This window comes from Lycorma delicatula, chromosome 12 (assembly GCF_047948215.1).
Source record: "Lycorma delicatula isolate Av1 chromosome 12, ASM4794821v1, whole genome shotgun sequence".
In the NCBI taxonomy this organism is placed as follows: Eukaryota; Metazoa; Arthropoda; class Insecta; order Hemiptera; family Fulgoridae; genus Lycorma; species Lycorma delicatula.
The window spans coordinates 65,390,488-65,408,718 of NC_134466.1; the positions used below are offsets into that span (position 1 = coordinate 65,390,488).

The 18,231-nt window shown below is 30.9% G+C and overlaps 2 protein-coding genes across 2 annotated transcripts in view; both read left to right on the plus strand.

The window, feature by feature from the left end:
• Nucleotides 1–322: 322 nt before the first annotated feature.
• LOC142332791 (dynein axonemal heavy chain 10-like) lies at nucleotides 323–3,525 on the plus strand. The gene is made up of 2 exons (XM_075379407.1): nucleotides 323–478; nucleotides 3,331–3,525. Exons 1-2 carry the CDS (start codon nucleotides 323–325, stop codon nucleotides 3,523–3,525), a joined length of 351 nt encoding a protein of 116 aa, XP_075235522.1.
• Nucleotides 3,334–18,231, plus strand: part of LOC142333229 (dynein axonemal heavy chain 10-like) — a 44,728-nt gene continuing 29,830 nt past the window's right edge. The window contains exons 1-3 of the mRNA XM_075380215.1: nucleotides 3,334–3,519; nucleotides 8,481–8,667; nucleotides 12,682–12,874. Coding sequence (XP_075236330.1) covers nucleotides 8,600–8,667; nucleotides 12,682–12,874 — 261 coding nt within the window. The 5' untranslated portion in view covers nucleotides 3,334–3,519; nucleotides 8,481–8,599. The remainder of the gene's footprint in view (nucleotides 3,520–8,480; nucleotides 8,668–12,681; nucleotides 12,875–18,231) is intronic.

The window sequence follows — 18,231 nt, forward strand, 5'->3', positions numbered from 1 at the left end:
TTCTCAAGGGAGCAGACAGAAGCATTTGACATTCAGTCAAATGAACACCTGATGTTTGACTTCCCTGCTCTTTGTTTAGGGGGGCGGCGAGAGACCAGGCCACCCTGGAACTTAGAGGTCATGGGGAAAATTGTCCACTCAAAAGCGGTGAGTCAATGTGGCGAGAGCCGTATTGTCGGACCGTGTGTAAGTTCTCTGATGCAGTTGCTATGTTCAGCATGCATCAGTAGTTTACCTAAGGGAAAAGACACCTACCGCAAAGTTCGTAGAGCTTGCTAAAGCTCTTGGATTACTTTGTATTGTCACCAACTGTGGTGAAGGAATGGATTACTTGGCATTTGGAAAGATTCTTAATGGTTTATGTCAGTGTGGAGCTTGGGGATGTTTTGATGTGTTCAATAGGATTGATATATCTGTTATATCCACTCAGCTGCAAACCATTAGAACTGCTTTGCTTAAAAAAGCAAAACGTTTTGTGGTAGTTATTTTAAATAAAATATTTATAATCATAAATAGTGTTGATCCAACTCGGTTGGATCCAGCGAATGAAGTTTAGGGTCTTATTATTATTGTAAAACACCTTACAGTTTTTCTATACATTTATCCTAGAAGCATCTTTGGTGGAGTGGTACTGATACTGTTGGCTTTTATCCAGAAGGCCATGGGTTCAAATCCTGGTCAGGTTTGGTATACTTCAAAATTCATTTCTCTTCCTTATGTAAAAAAAAAAGAAAAATAACCTAATTGGGCATTATTCTTATTACATAAATAAACAGCAATATTTTGTTTTAAATAGAACACAAAATATTTCCCAAATTTATCTTTAAAAAGTATAATTGTTCTTTTTACTTTATATTTTACATTTCATTCACAACTTTTATTTAGAGCTATAAAGTAATTTTTATGAAAACATTTTTGTTTTGTAAATATGTTTTCTTTTAATCTGCATAATTTAAAGAATTATTGAATATATAAGGCAGAGCTGTTTGAAGAAAAAATTGCTTGATCTTTTTACATGAAATAATTATTCAATTTTTTACAAAAATGTAATAAACTTTGGCTAAATGATTTAATTAAATTATAATCAGTTATGTTCACCTACGTGAACTTTCTATATGGCACCTACTTACTTTTAACTCACTTTGGAACTCTGCTTGAAAATTACTCACTGGAAGTTGTCATCACATCAAGAAAAAATTACTTCCACAGAATGATGACCATCGTGAGTGATTTTCTAAAGTTGGAGTAGAGTTCCAAAATGCATTAAAAGTAAATAGATACCATACAGAAAGTTTACATAGGTAGATGTAATTTTTTAAATTAATTATCAATTGCGCTTGAATGCAATTAAGATGAATTTTTATTGATTCTATTATAGTAAAGAAAAATATCCATTGAACATTGATCTAAAAGTTATTCATTTTTCATGTTTGTTTATCTTCTATTGTTTCATTTATTGGTTAGGGCATCTACATTTATGATCAGATATATTTTACTCATATACTTGAGGGTGAGGGTCAGTGTTCTTTGTCGAGTTGAGATCTTTGATTGATTAATCATGTCTGTCTTTAGTGCAAATCCCATTACAAATTGTGGGCAATTCTTCATAAGTCACCTTTGCCAGGTGGTCCTTTGTAAATTTGATGTTCTCCTGATTTGAAGGACTTTTAATCTGTGTCTAATTTTCTTGGAGGTTGATAACTGAAACCTTTTGTCGATACAAAATGTCACTAAGAGTCTTTAGTTTTACCAGCTTCAACAAAAAATTTTATATTTAATGTGGTGAAGGAAAGATTAGTTTGTTTTTTAAATTTAAATCTCTTCTGGGGCTTGTACTTTTTGTTTGTTGTTGTTTAGTGTGTTTAAATTGAGGGTTTCCAAACACTTCGGTATGTTGTTAAGTAAAAGTCCACCGTATCCAAGTACTGTCTTTTCTAGACTGTGATCTTGTTCGGTCCAACCAGTGGATTCTTAAAACACCTTTCCATGTTTGACTGCTGAATTATCGACCAAGTAACTAGACGAGTCCAGTAAGAGTTTACAGTTCTGGATGTGATCCAGAAAGGTGATTGTGAAGGATGAAGAGTGATGTGTGAGGTTGTGACTGGCCTGATTTGATTTAGTTCACTCATTAGAATCTCCAGTTTCTAAATGGTTATCCAGATGCATCAAGTATAGGCTCGATCTGAATTTTGTATTTAGATGTTTAGTTTGGGATTTTAAACTTTAAAAGTTTAAAATCCAGATCTGAATCATCGCATCATGTTTTCTTTACATATTACTGCATACAAAAGTAAGTTTTTGTGTACAATTTTTTTCTTAATTGAATGCCCATGGTTTTTCATAATTGCTAAACTAAAAATTGACAATTTTTCTTTTATTAATAGGTGTACAGAAATAGGTATCCATATTACAATAAAAATTTCCTAATAAAACATATTTTCTTGCACATATCTTTGGTAATTTTCCTGAACACTTTTACATTTAGTCACTAGTTAAAACTTAAAACTTGTACCTTGCTTTTGTATATCCTCATCACCTGTTGCTATCCCCTTCAGAAATGTGTCAATTGCTTTCTGCAGCTCTTCAAAATAAATTCTGCAGTCTCATTAGAATTTGAGTATGCCTAGGGGACAAATCCAACCTAACCAGTTAAAAAGTTCTTATTGAAAACATTCAGATAATTATTCTATTTGGCTAGCAGTACAGTCATAACCATTTTAAAAAAGTATCAAATTGGCAGGTAGTAGGACTCTCCTGTGATTCTGAATTTACTACTGCAATATGTATTTCACAACAAATATCAGGGTGTAAGAAATTCATTTCCTTCCTTTTATCAATCTAGAAATGATAACGCAACACCTGCCTTTGTTTTGTGGATAAATAAGCTTGCATTAAATCCACTTCACCAAAAAATACTGGTTATGTGTAATGAATGGTAATAATTTTATAGATGACTAGGAGAATCATTTTCTGTTAAAATGTGATTCACCAAACCAATAAATCATTATGAACACACAATGATTCATCCTTAACATGACCGTAAATTTCATTAGTCTATTGATGAACTTCCCTGCATTTTCTTTATATTAAAAAATAATAGATCTTATTTCACATACCACAAAATATTATTATTAATTTTAAAAAGGCACAAAAACAATAAAAAAAGCTTAAAATCCAAAATTTTGGATTGATTTTGATCATGATCAAAATCCAATTGATTTTGATCATTGCCCTGTGGTATGATGTGCCAATAAATTCATTCTGTATAAATCTCATATTTCTTTTTTTATTTTATTTTGCATTAATTTTTTCCTTTGTTTTCAACAGTTTGAAGGAGTAGAAATAAGTATTGATAATAAAGTTGGTGTATTTGTTACTATGAATCCTGGTTATGCTGGAAGAACAGAATTACCAGAATCTGTGAAAGCTCTTTTTCGCCCAGTTGTGTGTTTTGTACTGGATATGGAAATGATTTGCCTTATCATGTTATTTTCTGAAGGATTTTTAGAAGCAAAGGTTTGATTTTATTTTATTTAATTAAGCAATAATATTTTAAGCATTTTTATTGCAGAAGTGATTATGTTTAATATTGGTAAATTAATTAGAATGGTTTGTAATTAAAAAATTATTATTCATCAAAAAATTAGATTTAAGGAAAAAATGTACCACCTTAAATTAACCTACTATTAAACGAAAAAATTTTTTTATTTGCTAAGTTTAATGAATAACTAATATTAATTTTGTAAAACTGTATTAGATAGCCTTTATCTATTAACAGTTGTGAAACGTGACAGCTGTCTTATGCCAGCTGTAGAAAGCAGCCTTTGTTGTACCTTTGCTTGTTATTTTCTATATAGGAGAATATTTATTTTCTATTTATTCTTTGATGAACATTGTTTCACAGACTTGTGCTGTATAAAACTTATTCAACAAAATTCCTGGAATAATAAAATAATATTCCTGGAGTCCCTAGTTGTGATTGAATCATGCATGTTAATACATTTAATTGATGAGATGACACAAAAACAAAATTTTCATTTTTTTTTTAATGCTAATTATAATCTAAGTAAATCAATAATTAGTTCAAACCGAAAAATTTCTCTTAAACCATCCTTTCTTTTATAGGACTTATACGCTGTTTAAGACAAAAGACAGTAAAGAAATTATAACTGGACTCTCCTCAAACTGGTGTTTGTCATGATTAATATGAACAAACCATGAAAGATTATATTATTGATAGGTTATTAATTATAACTTTTCCCTTATGAGTAGGATATTTGTTGTATGTATAATTAACCTTTGCCTTCAAAAATTAGTAATTTAATTGTTCTCTTTATAGTACATGTTAAATATTTTTCTTATGACATTGATGAATGTAAACATCTGAAGTACAAGTCTCAGTGGTATGAGTTTCTTTTACTGAACGTAATGATGTTAATCGTACAGCCATTCGCCATTCCCTGTGAATAAATGTGTTATGTATAGGGAAAGTAGGATTTCAATTTTAACCTACCGGATTGGTATAGTGGTTAACTCGTCATCGCAAATCAGGTTATTTTGAAGTCAAGAATTCTAGGGTTCAAATCCTAATTAAGGCAGTTACTTATGAATTTTAATACTAGATCGTGGATACTGGTGTTCTTTGGTGGTTGGGTTTCAATTATCATGCATCTCAGCAATGGTCAACCAGAGACCGTACAAGACTACACTTCATTTACATTCATACATATCATCCTCATTCATCCTCTGAAGTAATACCTGAATGGTAATTCCCGGAGGCTAAACAGGAAAAAAAAAGCTCTCCAGTCAAGAGTTACAAAGTATAAAATAAAATTCTGATAAGTGTTTATTTAAAGTATCTAATTTTACACTTAAAATTTAAAAATATATGATTGGTTAACAAACTGGATGACCCTTATTAAATATAAAATAAAACCTCTATACATTGTTCATTAGCTTGAAGGCAGCACAAAAATTATACCACTGACAATTTGTGTACCAATTATTCCCATTTACAGTTTCTTCTTGAAAATAAAATTGACAGATATAGGAACTATGAAGAAGAGTAAAAAAGAAACACTTAAAGAGTTCCAAGCCAATAAAAACAGAGAGGTTCATTCTGAACTTCTACTTTAAAGATATAATGTAGACATCAGTTTGTCACAAAAATAACAAGTTATGTTATTTTTGTTAATGCAGAATTCCAGAATTATCGTTTTATTGATCCAAACACAAGAAAGCCACAGATTATAACTGATTATAGTAGGATTAAAGGAGGCATGAATACAGTTGATCAGATCTGTGCTACCTATTTTGCCTCATGAACAAGGCAGTCATAATATCTATTTCCTTTTAAATAAATATTAATAAATAGTATTAATAATAATAGTAATAATAAATAATTAATATTAATAGTAATATTAATATAAATAATATTAATAGTATAATAAATATTAATAGTAATAATAAATATTATAAATAGTATTCACAAATGGTTTGTTTATACTTTAGATATATAAAAAATTATCTTTCATCATGTAGAGTATTTTTGAAATATTTAGCTATGAGTTTAATGTAAATGTATATCTGAAATAATTACCTAAAGGTATTTCAGCTTTTCTACAGAGATATCATTCAGTAGATTCCATTGTGGTGTTAGTGAGGAACAACGAAGGAAGAAATGTGGTAGATACGTCACTTGCAGATGAGCAAAAAATATAGATACTATATTTAAAAAGCTGTAATTGTGATAAATCTAAAAATAAATAAAAAATAATTACAATATTATTAAATTTGTATAAGTTTTCTGCTTTTTACCAATTAAATTATATATTGAATTTGAGTGGTTTACATAGTACACCACATGCCCATCAGTGTTATAATTTAGTTGCATTTGGTGCAGGGTTAATTATAGCATAAAACCATTCTTAGGATAACCATCGTAGGTCTGATGTTATCCCAGCACATTCCATAATTTAAGGATATTCCATAAATATGAAAATGTCAGCTCTGATGATATTCCAGGACTATAATTGCAGGATAATATATAGTCATATTACAATACATTCTTGAGATTTGACATTTAATAGTCCTTAATGACATCATTAAGTAAATGAATGTCACATCATTCATGTAATGTTAAATGAAAGGCATGTAGGAAGTATTTGGGATTTTACATACTTGGGTAGCAAAATTACAACTGAATGCCACGTAATAGGAAAGAATGTAATAAGTATCGTAAACCAAGCAAAAGCAGTTTTCAGTATGAAAGGGAAATTGTTCACATCGAATAATATTAACCTGAAATTAAGGAAACAGTTACTAAAAACTTATGTGTGGAGCGTACTATTATACGGAAGTGAGTCTTGATCACATGAAAAGACAAAAAGAAGAAGGCTAGTATTTGAATTATGGTGTTACAGAAGAATGTTGAAGATATGGTGTTCAGAGAAAGTAAGTACTTTTAAGAAAAGTTGGAGAACCACAATGCTTGATGGATTGCATGAGGAAGAGTAGAAATAACTAGATTTGACATCAATTTAAGCATGACTGCTTGTTACTAAATATTGTGGAAGGCTGTGTGGAGAGCAAGAATTGTAGAGCTTGTAGAATTCCTTGGCTGGAATGTAATGGTCAAATGATTCAAGATTTTGGTTGTCAGTTGTATAAACAATTTAAATTTCAGGCACTAGATTGAGAACTCTGGAGAATTGCTTGCTGCAAACCAACCTGTGGATTGCTAACCAAAGAAAAAGAATGACATCATCTAAATATCTAATTAGAACATCCATAATAAATTCTCTAATTATATTTTTACTAGACATCCATGGGATATTGCGAGGATAGGATTCAAAAATATATTCAATTGATATATTATGAGCATCCAATAATGTTTTCAAGATGGATAATTAATAGTCCCTTTTGAGCATTCAGAAAACTTTTACCTTTATTAAGTGAAAAAAAATTGTACAAATATTATATTGAGAAAAAACTCATCTAGTCTAGTTACATTCTTCATAGGTAAAAATAAGGTTGCATCACAAGATAATATTCTTGTACACGAGAAGAGATTCTTTTTACACAAGGACCTAGTCCATAGAAATCTTTAGAAGTAAAGACTAAAAGTATTCATATGCTCTACATAATTTATTGCAAAATTTCTTTACATTTACTCAAGACAAAGTTTTGAGAGTGCCCTAGAAGAAGGTTTTATAATTTATTATAAAACCAGGGAGTTATAAAAATAGGACTATCAAAATTACCCACAGACATATGGATGTTATGTAGCATATTAATATTATACCACAATTAGTTTGAATATTTTGCTGTCCCACTGCAGACACTTATACTTTTTATTTTTTTGTATTTAGTAACAAAATGAAATGATTTTTAAAAAGTTAGAAAAAATTATTTTAATAATGAAGAGAAATAAGCGTACTATTTAAAAAGTTTAATTGGTTTTTAAAGTTGTTTTTTTTTTATATGATGGGGTACCCAAAAATAACCGGAATTGTTAAAAATAAATTGCTTTAATCATTTTTATTTACCGAAATTTTAATAAACTTCAAAGTACTTTCTATGTCAGTAAATGCATTTGTCCCATTAGTTTTCTCACTACTGGAAGCATTTTTGAATTCCTGTAGAGGATATCAAGCATTGCATGATTTAACTTTGATTTCCTTCATTTAGCTATGTCATGATAATGTAATTCACTTGTACATACTTATGTCTACTCACCTTCTTTCTGATTTTCACTTGCAGATCTATAATCCCCCCATTCACCTTAGTAAATTATGTAACTTTCATCTTATTTTTGTTTTTTATTCAGTTATTTTACATAAAAAATAAAAATATACTTAACTATTATTATCACAAGATAGTGCAGGGTATCAGTGTCTCAAGATATTCTACATCTTATAATATTACAGGATATCTATCTTATATATCTAATGATGTATCTTTAATATAAGAGACAGTTTTTAGAACTTCCATATATATCATTTGTGTTTATATCAATTTTACCAATATCAGTTCTGATCAATGTTTAAATGCCATTAATAGTATAAGTGCATTAAAATTAATATCCTAATTTTTTACTTTAATTCATGAAACTTAAATGTTAAAAATTAAGTGTGAAATTTTGCTTTTCCATTAACAAGTTTAGTTTAATTAAATTTCCATAAAAATTGTATGCAGCATAATAAATGAAAGAATAAAGTATTATGCCTACAAGCAAATTTTTTCAAACTAGTTTTGTGAAATTTAGCATTAAATTTTGCAAATGAATGGTCAAATAATCACATGACAGCCACTACATTTAAAGAATAATAGCTTTTGCAAGCTATTATGTATTAGGCTGGTTCTATGTATTTGTGTAATTTCCAGAATATTGAACGTAAACCTCATAAGCATAAGAATTTCATTTGAATACCAGAGAATTTTTTTATGCTGATTGCTTGTATTAACTTTTTTCACAGCTACTGAACAAGCACATGAAAAAAAGAAAATAGCTACAGAAAAAGCACAAGAAATTGAGATAAAAAGTAAAGAAATATCTACTGAAAAGGCTGAAGCTGAAGAAGTTTTGTCTGAAGCAATGCCAGCGCTTTTAGCTGCCAAGGCAGCTTTAGGTGAACTTGAAAAGGCTGATATAACTGAGATCAGGTACATTATTCAGTTAAAATTATTTCATAAATTATAGTTATTTATGACTAGTTATTTAATATAAATATGTATATTACAGTAGGGCCTCCCTTAACCAAGCCTCTCTTAACCAAGATGACTGAGATGACCAGTGGTTGAGTAGTATCTTGGCCTTTCATCTGGCATTTGCGGTTGTGGTTGCAGGTTTGAATCCCGCTCAGGCATGGCATGTAATGCTGTAGATATATAATCCTATATATCTATGGCAATGAAATGTCAACATAATGTCTTTGTATGGTGCACAGACAAAATACCAGTCATCAGAGTGGAAATCACAATCACCTCTGCAAGAACAGAAATTTAGTTTAATAGAAGCAAAGGAAAAGCTATGTTAGAAGTTTTCCTTGATTCACAGGGTACATTCACTATGAATTTATTCCTGACTGGGTGATCATGAACTAGGGAAATGTATATCAATATTCTGTTGATGGAATCCAGTAAGAAAAAAGCATCCTGAAAAATAGAAAAAAAAGGAATTAGATTCTTTTACATAATAATGCACCAACATAACAATCCATGCTTGTCCAGGTGTTGTTGGCACAACACAGTGGAACAACTCTGGAGCATCAACCATACCCTATCAACTTGGAACCAGTTGAGTTTTATTTGTTTCCTTGCTTAAAAAAGCTCTAAAGGAGAAATGATACAAAAACACTGTGTTGATGGTCATCTTGATAATGCAGCCAGGGGTAATATTTCAAAATGGGTAGGAATGTTTCCAAGAAATTTAAAGATGCTGAAAAAAGTGTATAGTTGCCAAAGGAACTAATTAGAAGGGGGAATGTACTATATAACTTTTTTTATGTAAGCTTTTATAAAAATAAATTCATGAATATTTTAAACTACCTTGTGTAATATATATGAGGGTTATTTTTTTCAAGGTCCGATCGGTCACGAAATTAAAACCACAGTGAAAATAAAAAATTTTTTATTTGTAACAAGTACTTACATAGTTACGCTATTTCTCTACATAGACGCCACTCCGATTTAGAAATTTGTCGTAGCATGTTACCAACTTTCCAATACCCTCGTCATAGAATGGAGTCGCCTGTGTTTTCAGCCAGGTTTCTACACTGGTCTGCAGCTCGATGTCTGTGCCAAAATGTTGTCCTCCTAGCCAGCGTTTCATGTGAGCAAAGAGGTGAAAATTGGATGAAGCCAAATCCAGGTTGGTATGGTGGGTAATCAAACCCCAACGAAGATGCTGCAGGAGCTTATTTGTTACAGCTGCAGTATGCAGCCGAGCATTGTCATGGAGAGAAAGACAATGCCTGATGACAACATTCCTCTCCGCTTCTCTGAATTGCCCTTCATAGACGTTGAAGAGTCACCTGGTATGAGGCTGTAGTGATGGTCGTGCCACATTCCGTGAATTCCACCAAGAGAACTCCATTCCGGTCCCAGAACACAGTAGACATACACTTTCTGTTGGAGAAGGCTTGCTTGAACTTCTTTGGTTTACTGGGAGAATGAGAATGCATCCACTGTTTGGATTGTTCTCTTGTTTCTTCAGTTTTGAAATGGACCCATGTCTCGTCTCCTATGACAATTTTGTTCAAAAAATCTTCTCCTTCATTGTGGTAGCGCTGGAGAAGCGTTAAAGAGGCGTCCATTCTCATTGCTTTGTGATGGTCGGACAGCATCTTGGGAACCCATCTCGCACACAGTTTGCGGTACTGAAGTCTCTCACTCATAATGGTATAGAGAGCTGACCTTGAAATTTCAGGAAACGAATCGCTCAATACAGAAATTGTGAACCGACGATTTTCTCGAATTGCCTCATCCACTGGCTCAACGAGATCATCGGTTGACACTCGCTTCCTTCCCTGACCGCCTGCGTCATGAACATCTGCACGTCCTGCTTTAAAGTTTGTCGATGAATTTCAGCTGCATTACACACCTCAGCCTGAAGAAATCGAATTACCGCACGCCCTTCGCACTTGGCGGGAGATGCTATTGTTGTAGACGTGTTTACGTGATAGCTGCGTGTTCAGAATTAAACGTAGTGACGCGGCGTGATTGAAGGCCATACTAGAGACGCTGCGCAACACATATGTGCAAAGCTTCATCCGATTTTTGCATGGGTTTTTATTTCGCAACCGATTGGACCTTGAAAAAAAATAACCCTCTTGTAAATATATGTATGTATATATATATATATATATATATATATTTATTACACTACATATATGGAGTGTTTATAAAAGAACTCCTTGGTTCCAAAAAATTGTAATGAAGTAATGGAATCAGTTGATTTTCATATTTATTTTCGATTATATTATTAAGTTTTTTAATCGTAAATATACACGGTTGACACCACTATGTGACCTTCACTACGTATCCAGTTTGCAATCTCACTCTCATTCATAACAAAACCACATCAAAAAGCTCAGTGCATGATTTGGTTTATCAAAACAAGATCAGTTATCACAGTTCTGTTTAATTATTGACATGAATATGGCGGTGCCATGCCTACAATAAAACAATTCTCCAGTGGTTTAATCAGTTTAAGGAAACTGGCAATTTCTTAAAGGGGAAGTCACCAGGCAGGCCATCCGTATCTGAACAGAATTTGGAAAAGATCCAAGCATCTGTATGCGTAGCCTGAAAAAGTCATTAGCAAATCGCAGTTAAGAGTTAGGATTACCTAAATCTACTGTGTTACTGGTGCATAAGAGGCTTAGACTACATGCGTATAAGACACAACTTAAATGAAATCAAACCCAATGATAAAGTGAAAAGATTGGAGTATTGCAGCTTTAATTCTGAACAACATGATGAAAATGAGTACTCTTGAAAATTGTTATATTTTCGGATTAGATGACATTCCACATTAGTGGGTCAGTAAATAGACACAATTGCAGGATTTGAGGGGATCAGAGCCATCACATGAAATTATCGAACATCAGCATGACTGTCCCAGTTGGTGTTTGCTACCAGACTGATGAATTGCCATATTGTGGGCCTGTTCATTTTTGTACAAAGCACAGTTAATGGGGATATTTTCTGTGATATGGTTGAACTTTATGCCTTTCCACAAATTGACAGTGTTGAAGTAAAAATGGATTAATTTTCTGTCAGCTAGATGGTGTTCTGTTGCATTACAAAAACTGTGTTTGGGTTGCATTAAACATTAAGTTTCAAAACCAGTGGATTGGAAGAGCAGGGCCTAACTCACAGTGGCCACCAAGGAGCCCAGCATGACTCCACTAGATTTTTATGTGAACATGTTTTTATATACACCATGTGCATGGTTTATTTTAGTGTTTTTAATTTTAATATTTGTAATATCTTTTTTAATAAGCAGTTTAATTAAATTGAATCATGACTGTGGATGCTGTTCCTGTGAAAGTACTTTAATAAAAAAACAATATATATATATATATATTGTATTTTTTATAATCAAAAACCATTTTATAATAAAAAATGACACTTTTTTCTTTTTTTCTTTTTTTCTTTTCTTTATTTCAACAGCACTTTGGCAGTATCCCACATCATCAGTTGTATATAAATTGTATAAAATTACATATCAAACAACAATTTTAATTATTTTTTTTTAGAATAAAAATAAATAGATTATAATATTAAAATTACTATCACATATACAAAACGTGAAGTTCGTGTTTTCATTTAACCATTAATTTTTATTCTTAAAAAAAAAATTATTGTTTGATTTGCAATTTTATATAATTTATATACAACTGATGACGCAGGATCCCACAAAAGTGCTACAGGAATAAAGGAAAGGAAAAAAAAAATAAGGTAAGTGTGATTTCATTTACTTTGTAATTCTTTACTTGGGTTGTTCAAGTTGATTTTTGATTATAAAAAATACAATGTATTGGTACAGAGAAATATGGGTTTTATAAGTATTGATTTAAGAAAGAAAAAAAAAATAAATATATATATATATATATATATATATATATATATATATATAAGAATCATAATCTTATTAATATTTTTTATTCACAGGTCATTTGCTACACCACCAGAACCAGTGCAAGTAATTTGTGAATGTGTCGCTATCCTGAGAGGTATAAGAGAAATCTTTTGGAAAACTGCTAAAGGTATGATGGCTGATTCTAACTTTTTAAATCGTTTGAGAGAAATGGATTGTAATGCAATTACTGCAAAACAACAAGCAGCTGTAAGAGCACATATGAAGGTATATTGCATATTGTTTTATCATCTATAATTAAGTTTAATCTTAAAAATGTAGTATTTTTCTTAAAAACCAACCAGTCGACAAGTGATAAAAGAATGAAGCTAAGAAAGGTAAGCAGTACTCAACTTAGAAACTACGTATAAAATTTTGACTCAAAAGTCTCCAATACTACAAGATCAACTTCATAGAAATGGAGATATACTGTAGTAGTGGATCTGAAGTTGTGCATGTGAAAATTTGAGCAAGATTTGTTGAGTTGTTCTTGAGTTACACTCAATTTAAGACCGAAAAAATGATCTTCATTATCTGTTACCACTGAATTAAATCACTAAACTAATCTTTTCATGAAAACTATAGCTCCATTTAAGTATATATCTACGCAAAATCAGCACATACATTTAGTTTTTTTGAAAGTACATTTTACGAAAGCTTTTTCTAAAATATTTTTTACTACTTTTTTTATTTTAAATATTAAGCTAATTATTTTGCATTCTAGCCTGTATTATTGTTGTTATAATTCTAAAAATATTTTTTATTATACAGTGTATGTTAAAAAGCTTAATATTTGATTTACACTTAAATTAACCTGTATTTTCATTTAGTTCATGATTTAATTCAGTGACAAATAATCAGTGGACAAATAATGGAGAAGATTCAAATAACAAAAGTCTGTCTTTTTGGCTCGATCTCCAGTTTCTGTGAACTATTCACTTGAAAATAAACAGGGCTCTATTCCCAATAGGTTTATATCACTCCATCAAGTTTTGTCAAAATCAGTTAATCTTATACATACATATATATCAATATAAACATGACCAGGCACAGTAGCGATTCCAAAAGTTCTTTGAGAATCCGCTGAAAATGTGAAATGAATATTTAACAATGCAAGTTCTTCTTTTACTACTACGATGTATAAGTCCATTCAAATCTCTACTGGTCACACCGCATTTTCAGACATACAGCTTCTACCTCTGATCTCATATGCAATAATATCAGTTTTTGCTGGATTCCTAGTTAGGCAGGAATCCCTGGTCACAAACAACCATTACAGATGTCTGGGAGGCTTATTTCAGCTAACTTCATAGGCAGAGTAATCCATTCCAAATGTCTATGTGCTTCATGAAATCTCAATTGAAGACAGTGTAAGCGAGTGCCTACTATCAAGAAAAACGATTTTTATATTAGACACTGTATTGTCAAGAAAATAATCAATGTGAGACTTTCAGCTGATCACTTTATCTTGTCTTTCTCTTGTCTCTCCTGTCTAAATTTATTGTTTAAGTACACATGTAACTGCATATTTCATTTAATTTTATTGTTTTATTTATTTTTATAAATTTTAATTGTTATATTTACTTATTTTTCATGTCAATGGTTTTAATTTTCATTTGATTAGTTTTTGTACTATTTTTTATAGTCCCATTTCAACCCCCTTGTTGATTTTGCATTTGTATGCGATACTTGAGAAATATTTTTTGTCTTTTTATACCTTAAATCAGAAATCTTTTTTCTGTCTTTTTTTATACCTTTTACAGTTTTCTCCAAGAGTTTATAAATGCTTGCCGTAATTTACTATGGTACAGCATTTACTTTTTCAACTGGTTTCTACACACCTATTACACAACTAACACACATAAGTTTCTGCACAGGTAATATCTACACTTCTTTCTGACTTTTACCCATAAAAAAATTATTTTAATCGTCTAAAAATCTAGGTTATGCATGGGAAAAAAACAATGCAATTGTTAGTTGTGATTATAGACATTGTTGTTATAAACTTTAATTGTATAAAAAGATGCAGTACCAATAAATGAATCATAATACATAAGTTAAACTTCATGTAAATAACTAACACAGACTATCAGTATATATTACATTCTTTCACCTTCAAAAAATATTTTCCACTGTCATTTTGTGAAAGAGATCTTTAAAAACTAACTTACATCATGTTAAACAGATTTTGTTTTAGATCCACTGTTAATTAAATCTACCATTGCGCTTTAAGAATACGTTGTATACTGATGAGATCAAATGTTACCTCCTACACGGTTAAATCTTTTTTTGGGCTAGAATTTAATTGATGCCATAATAATTTTTGAGTAGATGCATTATGTACTTTTATTTTTTCTTTATCTTTGCCACTCTTTTAACTATATGAACACTAGAATTATTTACTGTGTGTGCTCATTTTCCATTGTCAGTATTATTCATGATTGAATATTGTCTTATGTTAGTTTTTTATTAAAGAATAATATGAGAGAAAGTGTGGGGGAATAATGTCAGAGCAGTTTGACAGCAGCTGAAGTATCATTCTTGGTCTTTATTTTCATTCATGTGTTAAGTTTGCATTAAAAATACGTGGTTTCACATGACAATGATTTTTTATTTTTTTTATAATTTTGTATTTTTTGAAAATAAGTTTTATGAGCCAGTACAGTAGAGAATACTAAGTTCATAATGTACTTCTAACTGCTGTTTTCAATTATTTTACTAACAGTGGTTTTAATTATACTCAATTAACAAGAAGTTGTAGTTTTAAATGAATTAATTTTAATTTCAATTAAAACATTTTCTTGTTAAACTCTGGATCAAATTTATAATGTACTTTATGTTATTCTGTAATTATCTCATCATAACCCCCAACACTTGTGACATATACATATATACATACTATATAGTGTGTGTATATGTTTAAAAAAAACTTCTCCTGACTGACTGACTGATTCACCAACACCCAGCAAAAACTGCTGAAGATACATTGATGAAAACTTGTATACACATTCTTCATATGGTATACATACACTAAGAAAGGATTTTTTGAAATTCTGAGTAAAGGGTTAAAATGGAGTAACAAAGAAATTTCCTGTTTTTTTTTATTTTCTTGGTTGCAAATGAAGATAACTTGATTTTTCGGTAATCTTCATTTTAATATCTAAAAACTAATTCTAGATTTTTCAAAATTTGACCTTGAAAGGGATAAATGTAAAAAAAAATTTAAACAATGATTGTAAATTTCCCCCATTTCTGATTATACTAAACAATATATTCACTAAATTGGGGATTGCAAAAAATAATTAGATAAATACACTGTATTTATTTGAGTACCCCCTGCCCCGAATAAGCCCCACAACTCGATTTTCCGGACCGAAAATTAAAAAAAAAAATCGAGTATATACCGGTATTAAAGTGCAACAGACATGATAAAAAAATACGAAAATATTCAGAAAGTAAAGCATTTAATTCGTTTTTTTAAAATTACAATATTATTATTACATTAATAATTAATTACCATAAGTACTAGATAAGTTCAGAATCAGTAGGCCAGTAAAACGAAAAGGAAGTATCATGTTAAAAAGGTTCATTTCAATACACTTTTTAATATGGGATTTTATTTTTAATTAATCACTGTCACTGGCAATGTCTGTAGAAGAGTTACTGGTAGTCTCCTCGTCGCTCTGCCAAAGTGATCGTCTTCATCACCATCAAGTTCATTACTTATCCCGCATTTTTAAAAACCTTTCCTTACTAATTCTGTGGAAATACCTTCCCGAGCATATTTTATCTAAACACAAATTTGGTTAAAATCTGGGTGTTTGATTCTTCCTGTAGGCATGAGAAAGAAATTTTCATCAGCCATCCATTTACTGTACTGTTGTTTTAATGCAGATTTGAACGGTTTATTAATGCAGACATCTAGTGGTTGCAATAGAGATGTCAATCCACCTGGAATTATTACTTGGTTTGTCATACCCTTTTTTAAAATGTCTTTCACTTTATCATTCATATGCCCCCGATAACTATCCATTACTAGCTTACTGGTATTTTTTTTATTAAGTAAATCTCCTGATCGCTTTTGCCATTCACACCTGATCCAATCTAAAATTAAGGTTTCGTTCATCCAACCTGATTCCTGTGCTCTGATAACTCCATTTACCTGTACGGTAGGAAGAATTTTTCTTTTAAAAACAATGTACGGAGGTAATTTTGATCCATCAGAAGTAATGCAAAGCATAACACTACACCTTCGTTTTTCATTACCACCAGTGCACACTTTTCACCTCTTTTGTTTATAGTTTTGTCAAATGGCATTTCAAAATATACGGAGGTTTGATCAGCGTTTCCTATTTGAGAAGGCAAATAGCCTTTATCTTTTCTAAGATTTATTATGTTGTGAAAATGTAATATTTTTTGTTCATAAGCTTCTGGAAGTCGTTGAGAAATGGTCGTCTTTCGTCTTATTGACAAATCATTTCGTGCAAAAAATCGTGTTATTCATCCACGGCTTGCTTTAAAATCAACTTTATTCAATGATTTAGCAATTTCACGAGCATACGATTGACACATTTTTGTTTGACAGCATAACCGCATTTCCTTTTTTCTATAACAAAGTCATACAATGTTTTTTCTATATCTGTGTATTTTGGTTTTAAGCCACGAAAAGCCCGTTTATTACCAGTGCCTTTCACCAGAAGTTGTTTCTTCTTACGCCAGTCTCAAATGCAGCTCATCTACGTCAAATTTACTTCCTGCCGCCCGATTTCCAAATTTTTCAGCCTCTTCTTTAAGCATAGTTTTTCATTTACTTTAAAAGATTGTAGACGCTGTCCTTTTGTACTCATTTTAATGCCGTAATTAAAATAAATCACTGTATAAAACTTTACAAGATAAACTAAACAGATAAAATGCACATAATCGTCCATATATACAAAAAGTATAATGACTATGGCAAATAGACAAGACGACGATCAGTAACTGATACTGTAATTGTAGTGTCATTAGAACCGAATGCAGCCTATACAGAATGAATATGGTGATATGATAATGGAATATGAATGGAATAAAAATACCGTAACTTCGTTCCTTTCGATAATATGAAGAGGATGTTAATAATTAAGGATGTATTCTGTATAAGCTGCATCCAGTATTGATAAACAAATGGCTAATGTAACTATATGTGATTGAATTTAGGTACTTCTAAGAAAACGTTTACTTTACATAAATTATCCTGGCTAAAGGCTATGTTTCAAGTAAGCCTTGCATCCTTATTTTTTCTCTCCAATTCTAAGAAAAAAAGTGCAGGGGGTACTTGAATAAACACGGTATCTAAAAACCATTTTCAGGTATTAGGTAGACTTCATAAGAAAGCTACCTATTGTAATGGGTACCATGATTCAACTTCTGAAAAAGTTTGACATATCTTTACGTTTCACATCCCCCTGACCCCAAAACCACTGTCAGTTCAAAAGTTTATATTTACATTTATATATATATATATATATATATTTAACTTTGTGAACACAATTACTGCCGTAATTTTACGCCAGTCTCTTTCAAATTGATACATAAAATATAATGAC

Bases quoted from the DNA above. Each gene is read 5' to 3' on its own strand.
- LOC142332791 (XM_075379407.1), top strand. From the start codon at position 323: ATGGATTACTTGGCATTTGGAAAGATTCTTAATGGTTTATGTCAGTGT. The intron at 479-3,330 runs GTAGTTATTTTA...TGTTTTCAACAG, and splicing joins AAAAAGCAAAACGTTTTGTG to TTTGAAGGAGTAGAAATAAG.